The 11,449-nt window shown below is 38.4% G+C and overlaps 1 protein-coding gene across 3 annotated transcripts; it reads right to left on the reverse strand.

Annotated features, from left to right (window-relative positions):
• Positions 1 to 140: 140 nt before the first annotated feature.
• Positions 141 to 4,243, reverse strand: LOC110377810 (interferon-inducible double-stranded RNA-dependent protein kinase activator A homolog). Of its 3 annotated transcripts, XM_021336829.3 has the most exons (6): positions 3,996 to 4,167; positions 3,378 to 3,470; positions 2,112 to 2,300; positions 1,562 to 1,825; positions 1,362 to 1,455; positions 141 to 1,050 (listed from the first exon to the last, which is right to left on the reverse strand). In XM_021336829.3, the coding sequence occupies exons 2-6, from the start codon at positions 3,453 to 3,455 to the stop codon at positions 794 to 796; spliced, it is 882 nt and encodes a 293-aa protein (XP_021192504.3). In that variant the 5' UTR covers positions 3,456 to 3,470; positions 3,996 to 4,167; the 3' UTR covers positions 141 to 793. The 3 variants fall into 3 exon arrangements, with proteins under 3 accessions (XP_021192504.3, XP_049691798.2, XP_021192507.3); XM_049835841.2 differs by lacking the exon at positions 3,378 to 3,470 and having other exon boundaries at positions 4,120 to 4,243; XM_021336832.3 differs by lacking the exon at positions 3,378 to 3,470 and having other exon boundaries at positions 3,996 to 4,165.
• Between the last annotated feature and the right edge of the window lie 7,206 nt (positions 4,244 to 11,449).

The raw sequence follows: 11,449 nt of genomic DNA on the forward strand, positions 1-11,449 counted from the left end.
CACCAATACATAGGTACAGTCAACTTCAGGTGAGTGGTAACAGTTTTATAGGAAAATCGTACTTATTACCATTGAGGTAAGGTGCATGACAGTTACCGTATTTACTACACTAATATTTAGGGGTGAAATAAAACAACAAATTGACTGAGTTTATTATATATCACTCAGAAAAATTACATCGAATACAGTAGAGGATACTACGCCACTACTTAAGTACTTAAAAAAAATACATTTAATGAGTATTTATACTCGTATATCTAAAAGCCCGACGTTAACGTGTGTACCAAGTTACCACTTCCAAGTCTGTCTCAATAAGTTAGACTGATGTGGTGTCTTCGGTCCAGCCTAGGGCCGTCGACCACACACTTGCCTTGGCGGAGCTCGAAATAATTAAATCACTTCGCGCCTACCACCATCGTTAATTAATTTTGCACCTACACGTCAGAAAATACCCTTCCTTTGCCGCTTAACTATTCATCTGCAATGAGAATCATGCTTTGATATGTAGATAGAAAGTGAAGTTAAATATACAACTAGGTACGAAAAGATATGACAATTCACACATCGAGAATCGCCCAGCTTCAAGTGAGTTGGATGGGCAAAGTAACTTCGGAAAAGACCAGACCATGATTCCTCATTTCACAGGTAGGTAAATTACCATCAAATACATTAACCCAAACTATTCAGTCTTAGACAGCCTTGAATGAGTAAATTCTACCAATACTACACAATAGGGCTTAAACATTAAGAAAATGATATAATAGTCGATAAGTAGTGGGAGATCTCGAGACATTTAGAGTCCGAGTCTTTCCATGGTGCGTTCTATGAACATGACGGCAGCGTTGGCGGCCGCGTACCCTGCCACGTTGGGCTCCGGCAGAGTCTCGTTCATGTACTCCGGTGGAGGCGCGTCCATCTGGTTCAGCTCCAGACGGATAGTCTCGGCCACCACGTCAGACGCGCTCTGCGGCGGTGACTCCGGGCGCATCATTGGCTCGTTCACCACGACAGGCTTCTTCTTGGCAGCTGTTTTAGCGGCAGCTCTAGCTTCTGCGGGAAAAATATAAAATCAACATACGATGAGGCTATCTACCAAAATCCTAAATAATTAGAATGACCAATCAAAGGAATCAGAATTCGCAAATAATTTGTATTGCATTTCAAATAAATTAATGCGTAGGTATCTTATTAACAGCTTTGCAACAAACGTTAATTAATTTGAACCAGTTCCACGATTATTTAATAAGGCCAGCCAACACAGAGAATTTTAAACATTGAGCATTGCAATATTATTAAGGTAACGGTCGATTCGCATGAGCTGTAATACATGAAAATAATTTCTCATGGCTTGGAATACTCACTCTCGATTTGAATCAGGCGCGAGTTATGCAGAGCCTCCTGAAGAGCAGCATTGCGCTCCAAACCCTTCTCATACGCACGGAACAAAGCATCTTCCTGCAAAATTATTCACCTTTTTAAATATCCCCACGCTCCTCGCTATATCAAACACCACCACTAGGTTAGAACAGCCACGTGTGTGTAGCTTCTCGATGAGTCTTACCTCATTGAAATGTGCAGCGGTGACACCCAGCTTGGTGCGCAAATGTTTGTAGATTTGCTCAGCAGCGAGCTGGTACGCCTGCTTCTTGGTAGAAGCCACACCGACGCGCTCCACCAGGCCAATGCGAGCCGTGACGGTGAAGCGCGGGTGGTCGCGAGTGCCAGTGTCAGGAGACACCTCATACTCAACCGCATTTAGGTTATAATCCTTGCACAGTTCGGTGTTCAGACGCACATAGCTGCGCTCAGGTAACCCCGCCTTTTTCTGTGAATGCGGCAATAACTCTTCAATACGATACTTCTTTCATTTTTATTAGCAATGTTATTGCATTTCTATTTTAGTAAAGCATCTACGAAAAGCTAACTATAGAGGACTCGATATTGCTAGTGCGGCTCTACAGTAAAAGCGAGACTACATTTTTTTTTCTTCCTACCGGGTCTACTACTTTAATGCCTAGTATGTCCTAATCAGGGGCCTAAGAGGTGATTTGAGCAGTTAAGCTCAATAAATACAAAACAAACTGGGTTTTTATTTTAATAGTAATTTATACCATCATCTCTCGCATGTATGCGGGAGTGGCATACTCCCCGGGCACCAGGTACCCCTTCTGCGCAAGTTGCTGCAACATTAGGCGAGCTACTAGCTGCTTCGCTTCCTTCTTAGTACGACCAGTGCCCGTCACCACCTCGTTGATGGCCGTGCAGCGGTATCTGAACACGGGCTTGTGTTGTTTCCCAAACTGTCAACAATAAAACTTGTTGAAAATATCGACAATGTAAGTATGAAATTAACCTATTGTGATCTCCAATCACCAAAAAACCATCTTACATTGCAGTTGATGCTGTGTCATCACCATTCTTCTTTAGGTAGGCAATTCCTGAAGCCCCAAGAGCAAAGATAACACAAGAAAGCTGATCGGCTTGAGACAAAGGAAGAGAAGAGAGAAAGGAAGAGCCGCGACGTTGAATTTAGACCTCCTTGATAGTCGCTGGAGCGAATAAGAGAGAGAAAGAGAGAGAGAAAGAGTTTCCGTTCTGGTCTCCAAAGGAACGCCATACTCAATTTAGTTAGACACATACCTATTTTTAGCTAAATTGAGCATGTCCACGTATGACCTGATGTAAAATTAGAGAGAGTTTTTTAAGAATTTGGAGTGAAGAAGAGATGAAGAAATATAAATGAAAAAAAAAGTTCCTACACAAAGTACCTATAGAAAATACAATACCCACTTCTTCATCTTCGCCGGGGTTGGTTATCTATAGTACTTACCTACTATCTAAATATAGGAACCTTAATAAAAATAAAATTAAATAGCAATGGAACCGATAGGTGATGATAATGATGAATGCATGGTGCAGACCGATGCTGATGATGATGATGATGACCATGAGTTAAGTATCAAAAACAAGATCATACTTTTTGGTCAACTTTTATTAAATGATTGACCATAAAATTTGATCAGATTACCATTGAAGTGCAAATCAATAAAGTACCTATTGAAGAAACTACTAAAACATTGCATCTCTAAACCTTTGGTTGAGTGGACAATGTACAATTTCGGTTCCCCAGACACATTCAAAGTAGATGTGGGGGCCACTCACCAAGTCCGAACTAATACAAAGAAATTCCTAATGGATGGTCAACTTTCCTTACCCAGGGACAAAGCTGCTCCAATAATTTGCTAAATATAACTTAGGGGTCTTAATTAATAAAAATAAACTTTTATTGAAATATATTCATATAAAGCAATAATAGAATAAAATAAAAAATACATGAATGAATACAAGATAACAATAGACTACATCGATATTTGTACCTCGGAGATGCACTCAAATTTGGGAGTTTGACGGAGTTGCGCCATAAACTCGTGCAGAACAGACACTGACGATTTCATTGTGCTTCAATATATCTGAAAATATTCAAGTATCAGGTGACCCGAACACTGTATGAGCTAAGCCTCTAAGGACTTTGGAAATATGCTTACGAGCCAGACCCAGATTAATTTTCACGGCCAACTCATAGTTCAAAAGTGCTCGCACTCAGAAGTGTCAAGTTCAAAAGTGTCCAGAACTTTTTATTAGAAGGGCTTAAGTCTGAATAGGTACGTCTTTATACGAAGTTATTAGGACCATAATATAAAACATTATACTTATATTTTAAAGAAGAAATAAACTACATATAATTTAAATAGTGTTTATAATAAACATACCTACTTTTTAAACATGATTTCGATAAGTTCTAAAAGTTTTTGTATTTTCAACTTGGAAGATATCGTTAAAAGGAAGACTGTGATTATTGTTTTTTTTGTTTTAATCACAGTCAATCTTCTTTATGTTTCTATAGTAATGAGGAATGCGTGAACCATAATATTATTAAACAAAGCATGCCCGTTATATTAGAAACAAGTCTCTAGATAAGAAATATTTGCACTTACCTCGCTTCCAGGGACCAAAATTCCTCACAGGATTCGTTGAAAACTCACAACAGGCTGTAATTGCACTGTTATAGTGTTAAAAGTTAAAAGCCGGCAACAAATTGTTGCTTTGTTTGGTACTTACAGCGATCACTCGTGGAGCGATACGAGAAAAGTCTGCGGTGCAGCCACGTCCTTTTCGCGCCAAACTCCAAATTGTGGCACAGAGGGGAAGGGCGCGGTGCGCAAGCGTGAACCCCAAAAATCAATAACTTAGGTCACGTGACGCCCCAAATCCCGCCCACTTCCAGGGCTGCCAGTGTCGACATTTTTTGAATAATACCGGTACGCCAATTTAATTTATGTACGAACAATACTTGCTATAAGAACTTGAAAACTTGAGAAAACCTTCTAAGTCTCATCCTCCGAGCCTTTTTCCCAAGTACGTTGGGGTCGGTTTCAAACCTAACAGGATGCAGCAGGATGCCTTTAACTCGAAGTGATCTCATGTCTGACCTCAAAAGTTCTCTGGGTGAAATAAGGTTCCTTTTTGTAGCATTGGTTATCAGACTTGCTTGGTTTCCCGGTACCTACTCCGTCGAAACATATGCGCAGGCGACAGTCGAGAGACAAATGAATCTTTGTCGTTCCCTGTTCATCATTCGAATCAATGAGGAACTGCTTATGAGAGAAGGTTCCACCAACTGACGTTTAGTTTTGTTTAAACTTAGTTTAAGTCGTAGTTTTAATTGAAGATTTATGATACTTGTGGGGGTTGTGAAATAGCTGCTTATCGTTTTCTTGCACCCATCAAAACTTATTGTCCGATGTGATTTGTTCCATATACATATGTATTGTGGTGTCAAGCTTGAAGCTGGTTACTTTTTAAACATCAATTACAACAGGATCTTTCTAACATGAGGACCTCTTATTAGTGTTTTAGGCATTAAGAACAAAACCAGAGAGCTGTTATTACTAAAAAGTCTTGAGGTTGTGGTTGAGCGTCGGTTGCCAAAATCGGTTGGTTGAATGCTCAAGTAGATACTTATGACAACTTTTAAAGATGTTAACGATATAAGATTGCGGCGATATTTGATGATTAATGCTCAATCCTTCTCCGCGTGAGAGGAGGCCTGTGCCCAGCAGTGGGACGATAAAAAGGCTGTAACAGTAACTAAATGCGGAGCAAAGATGGATTTTAGAAGTTTATAATGTAAGACGGGATACTGTTACCTCGGAAGGCGGGAGTGCAATCAATATGCAGAGGAAATCATTTCTTTTCTTTTTAACACGCTTTTATTAGATCGACCTGTATTTAAATATGTAATGGGGTCCAAGGTAACTTATTTAATCATCTTTCAAGGATCGTAGCGTCATGAAAATTTACAGTTGCGTATAGATCAATATCAATGCCATAATATGGTAGTTACTGTCAAACTGATCTGATAACGGAGTCGGTAGATAAGCCTTCCATGAAGGAGTATCGTATCATAGAGGTGTTTGGACTTGTTAGAAAAATCTTGTAATAAACTTTTACTAGGATTACGTGCTTTTATAAAAGGGTGATTTTAAACTTTTATTTCACACACCTTTGTGAATATACATACTTAGTACTAGATTATTCTCTGTGCTCGCGTCCGCTGTCGCTTCAGACTAAGACCAAAGGAAAAGGTTTTATGTACTTTTCCATATTCTTCAATTTTCTACTACAGCTGTGCTTGTCTCGTGTCGAATAAGTGTTGCGCACTGGCGGTTTACCCAATTGCCGATAAAAGGGAAGTCATGTTTTTACCCTGTACTTTTTTCTTTGTTGTTTGGAGTTACGTGTGTTCTACATTCGATTTTACATTAACTTTGCAAATTTGTTTCGGTAACTGGCCTATAATTATAATTTTGATTTTATTAGTTTTGCATCAAACTGTTGTTAATGTAGGTAGAACTGACGGGATTTGTTTATAAGTCTAGTCTCTATGATCTTCAAGGCTGCAATGTAGTTGTCATAAAGTTTATTTCAACTAACTTTTCCTAAGCCCAGGCTTGAAGAACGTAATAAAAGTTAATTTGGTAAAAACAAATATTGCATTTTTCTTTCATGAATAATAAAACAATAAATCATAGCCATTAATTGATATTCAGATGAGTAGCAGCCATAGGGCTCCCCTTCGCTAGCCTAGACCCAGGCTCCCGGGGCGCGCGTGCGCGAGACTGTCTGTGTTTATTAAGCCGTCTGTGTGTACCTAAATGCACCCTCGACGCAGGGCCCAGCCATTATCGATCGCTTCCTTGAACTAGACCTGCATTTTTATGCACCAACTTTTATAACTCCAAGGTCATTTTTACTAATCATTCATTTTAGAACACCCATAATTACGTTATTGCAGATGTTGTCGGCATTGCAAAAAAAAGCACACATGATTCAGCTGATCTTTTTATTGCTTTCTAAAGTGTTCTTATTACATAAGTGAAGCATTAGACAAACATCATTTAGATCTCTCGTGCTATGAGGACTGTGGTACAAGGTATCAAAATATAGTGTTTCACTATCGGGGTCACTATTGAAGATATCGTAATCACTATTAACCGAATAGGGCTCACCCGACGAATCAGAGTCTAAAGGATGGTAGAACTGCAGGTAACAGAAGTATGTGGAGGTGAATCCTAATACCGCTCCAGCCAGGACATCCTCCCAGTGGTGATGGTTGTCGCACCAGCGGCTCACAGCCACACCGCTGGCGACCGTGAGTGGTGCGAGAACAGCAACCACTCTGAAGCCTTGTCCACGATTCCGCGACAGAACTCCAAGCTTCCCGCAGAACCACATACTCAAAAACCCCAGCGAACAGAAAGCGAAGCTACTGTGCCCACTGGGGAACGACTTCCTGCCATCCAACACGTCGTACGCATCGCCAGTACATTCAAGCCCCGGCGTCACCAGCCCATCAGGGAAACAGCGCCAAAAGAAATCAGGCCGAGGTCTTCCCACTATTAATTTGAGAGATTCTGTAATCATTGCGTTTATTGTTAGCGCAAGTGACCACGCCAGCAATGCTTGTACGGTGTCTACATAGTTTTTTGTCAATGCAAAAGAGATGTAAATACACAAGAGAGGCACGAAGACTATTAAAGTTACTGTGGCCCATGCTGGCACGTACGAGTCATGCCGTGGACGTCTGTAGTCGGTCCGCAATTCTGTTTCAGTAAGGTGCCGCATGTATGGTTGACCCTTCGCTTGACATAAACACACCACTGCTAAGATAATCACTCGCAAAAGAATTTCTAGTAACAAATTATTTACAACATGTTGATATCCTGGCCACATTACTTTTTAAAACAATAGCGTAATATGAGATCCATTCGTTTTTACATGAATTTTATTTATAAAGTGAGGAAATAAAATGCTTATGGGATGGTAGATGACATTGACGGATGTATTGACTTCACACAAAAAGGTCGTATCTGTGTTTGTGACTCTTTTTATAACTAAGTATTCCGATTGCTAAGGCATGATTCGTTTTGAAGAGTCGTGGTTTGTTCCTAAGCTGCATTGCTGCATAATTTTCTTTACGGCCTCATTAAGCCCTACAAATAGCTGTCCTGCTGTGGGTTGACATACATGCAAGGCTATTGCGATTTTGCTAGCATCCGCAGGAAACCTCTTTATGATCCTAGGTAGGTATATGGAAAAGAAATCTATGAAAGAAAATACAATCATCGTCTAAGAAACATAACAGGATTAAAAACTAACTGGCAAGTTGCAAAAAATCGTGCAGTAGCCACCTGCTCTTATGGAAATGATACTTAGTACTTACTTACCTAATAATTATCTTTTATTTTTATTATTTAGCTAAATCGAGATTATGTAGGGACATATACCTCTATAATCTCTCTCCATCTAATTTAATATTTCTTTTTATCACATAGTACCTTTGCAAATATTTATAGCTATATGCTCATCCTACTTCTGTTTTTAAGCATTGATCTCTTTTGTTCCTACAACGATGTCAGGTCATATTAATTTGATAAAAAATAACAGTGCAATTTCATGTCTATAACCAGTCTAGCTAGATTATCATAACAATGATTTGGATAAACGCTCACACGTGTGCAAATGTCCATTTAAGGAACCTGTTTAAGCCCCTGCAGTGCTTTGCTTCCTTATTTCCTGTTACACACCAGTGCATGGCCGACACTTTCTACTTTGTCTCAAGCGACTAGGGGCGCGATTCTACTAATTTTACTTAAGTGACATACGATTCACATCCGACTGAAATCCAATCACGACTCAATTACAATTGAAGCGTATGGGGCATTCTGCTATTTTTCTTTTAAATAAACGTTTTTATCCGTTCCTGTAATTCAATAATGAATCATATTGTTTGTACATTATTTACGATTGCATTATAATTGTAGAGCAAACTGCCGTATAGACCAAATGGTAGACCAATGGCAAACCAATCAAATGTCATTTGAATACGATTGGTCCTATATTAGTAGCAGAATGCCCGTTAAGGTTAAAACTGCTATTGCGATTCAATTTCTATTCAATTTTGACATTAACTTAGCAGAATGGGGCCCCCGTTTGACTCAAAACAACATACCTACTATCTTACACTTACTTGCGTCCATCGTCCATACTTTAAACTTCTTGTGTTCTTAGACAAGGCCCATTGATCAGGTAATGACGATATTATCTGTTGGAAATATCTTAAATGAAACATATTTATATTTCCCTTTTCCTCTACAAGTAACACCACCTTTGTTGCCCGAAGCGTTTCTTATACATGCCTTTATTCGTCGCTAAATATGGCGGTGTACTTATAATCTCGGGTAGGTACATAACATTCCAGAAATGGTTCAACTAATGGAAAGCTTTCCTTACAGCTTGAGTGTATTGCTCTCAAAAATTGCTGTATCATGACTTCTCATTGGAGTGGAAGCTAGGAATTTTACAATTTATTCCTGAAATTCTAAAGCGTAACCAGAAGTATAAGGATGAAATAATTCCATAAACGAGCAGCTCTGATAAAGCATAAGGTCACACATGCTGCGGCCACAGGGTGTCTTATGCAACATACCAGCTGATATTTCCTCTCTAAAAAATAAAAGTGAACGTGACTTGAACTCACGTAATCGCAGCTATATAATTATTTGTGATATAAACACAGAGTCTATCAGTTGTATCGCGATGTAACTGAGGTAAGCTGATGGACATAAGAGCGATTATCGCGCATCCGCGTTGCACGTATCCAACGGGTCGTACACCTCTTTATAATGAGTTTATTTTTGCTATATTCTCTGCTAGTTCAATGACAATGAACCGTAATGGCGGGTGTTGCTTGAATACAAACTTGTTTTGATTTCAAGCACTAGAAAACTTTAGCATGAGTGTTTCTAACGCAAAAACATAAGATGGCAGAGTAAGATTATTTTGGTAGTTGTTTTCCACGAAATCATACGAAAGAATTGAAATACCTGCTTACATAAAAATATGATGGTATTATGGTGGTATATAAAACCAGATGAATGAATTGTCTATCTTATCGCTCATCAAAATGAATGCCCAGCGCAGTGAGTATGGGCAAATCCTCTCAGCTCGGGGAAGGGCTTTGTCCTGCAGGACGAAGACAAATTCTCCATCTCGATGTGTTAACGGCCATAAAAATGTATACCGCCATGTTTTGTTTTAATCTCTTTATAACAAGTTGCCGTTTTTGTTTGTTTGTTCACAACTATTATGTAACATGCGTATAATACGTACATTACGTAATGAATTGGTTTATTTTGATCACAGATTCAATAATTGCAGTAGGCTTCAAACGATGTGTGCTCTAAACTCGTTTTATTACTATTTGAACTTCCTGTTTGTTGCTTTGGTTGTCTATGAAGTCTTATTGACCTGCTATTGGATTACTTGTTACATATTTCATGTGAATCATGTCACTAACGTGCACATTGCAAACTTTTAGTCGGTTGATAGTTTTTAGTTTAAGCTCATAAAACAGTAGGAAGATGAATTGTAAAACTCAAATAACTGGACTGAAAACTTTGATTGGAATCAAGATTTTCTTTAAAGAAAATGCTAACAATGGGGTCAAGCTTCAGTGTGCGGGTACTCTAAGTCATCACTCAGACCTCAATTCTAATTTCGAATACACTTCACCGATTACAATTAAAACGCTTCGTCATACTATATTATCGTAATTTGGCAAAGGCCTCATCTTACACAATGAATGTAGGACGTTTATCATTTCGCACAAAATTGTCGATGCCTGACTTTTATATACAATTATGATTACCTACATTTCCATTATGACCTTTCTAACACATCAAATGACTTGATTTGCCGGAAAGCTGTAAGTGTCGAGACTTACGGCTTTCCCACAAATCATAATACGATGAATTGATCGATACGATGGTTATATAATCGTAGTTGTAACGTTGCGGTCTATCTGTGTATGGTTAGGCGTACATCACCCACGTTTAGTGACCGCTATTTGGACCACAAAGAAACTATCAGAGAATTAATAAGGTCTTCAGTAATAATATGCCGTTTTGAATTCTTTATTTACAGTGTGTGTACAAAAAATGAAAATAAATAAAAACAGGTAATTTAAAGAACTAACAACACAAATTTAAACTATTCCAGAAAAAAAATGGAATACGATTTGTCTTTTAATAGTAGCAGAATGCCCGATATGGTTAAAATTGCTATTGCGATTCAATTTCTATTCAATTTTGACATTATTAACTTAGGAGAATCGGGCCCCTGGATTAGATCTTGTATCGATTACGATTGGATATCGGTACGTTGAATCGTGTTTACGAGTGAGCACCAGACATGTATCGTAATATCTAAAGATTGCAGTATGCCTACAAATAGTGATAGTCACTTGGTTATACCTACATATCCAGCAAGCAGACATTGACCCCATAATCAATTTTAATTCTAAAGAATTTGAAAACAAAAGTTAACTCATACCTATCTCTAATTAAAGTGAAAACTATCTTGCAAAATTTTTACGAAAGATAAAACCAAAAACACGAAAGTTTTTAACAACCTAGTAATTTGTACGAAACTGGTTGTTCTAACTTTATATGTCTCTGTCTATAATTTGGTATATGCCAGCCACATTTTCAATAAATAAAAAAAATAATATAAATACTGTTTTTGGCAATAGTCAGCATCTCCAATATCTAAGTTACATAAAAGTAATAAAATATTTAGGTCATCATCATCATCATTTTTTTGTTTGTTTGTCGAACCTATAAACCGATTTGAAAAATTATTTTATTAATCGAAAGCTGGACTATCTCTGATAGACTGTATTTATTCCCGGTGAAGGAAGAAAATGGGACGCGGGTGCAACCGCGGAAAAACGGCTAGCATAATCACCGGCAAGGATATTGAGCCCTGACCTTCACCTGCGCAGAAGTAATTTATTGGTTTATTGCCATAAATGTACGGTGCGCAAAGT

The sequence above is a fragment of the Helicoverpa armigera genome, chromosome 1 (assembly GCF_030705265.1).
Source record: "Helicoverpa armigera isolate CAAS_96S chromosome 1, ASM3070526v1, whole genome shotgun sequence".
NCBI lineage: Eukaryota > Metazoa > Arthropoda > Insecta > Lepidoptera > Noctuidae > Helicoverpa > Helicoverpa armigera.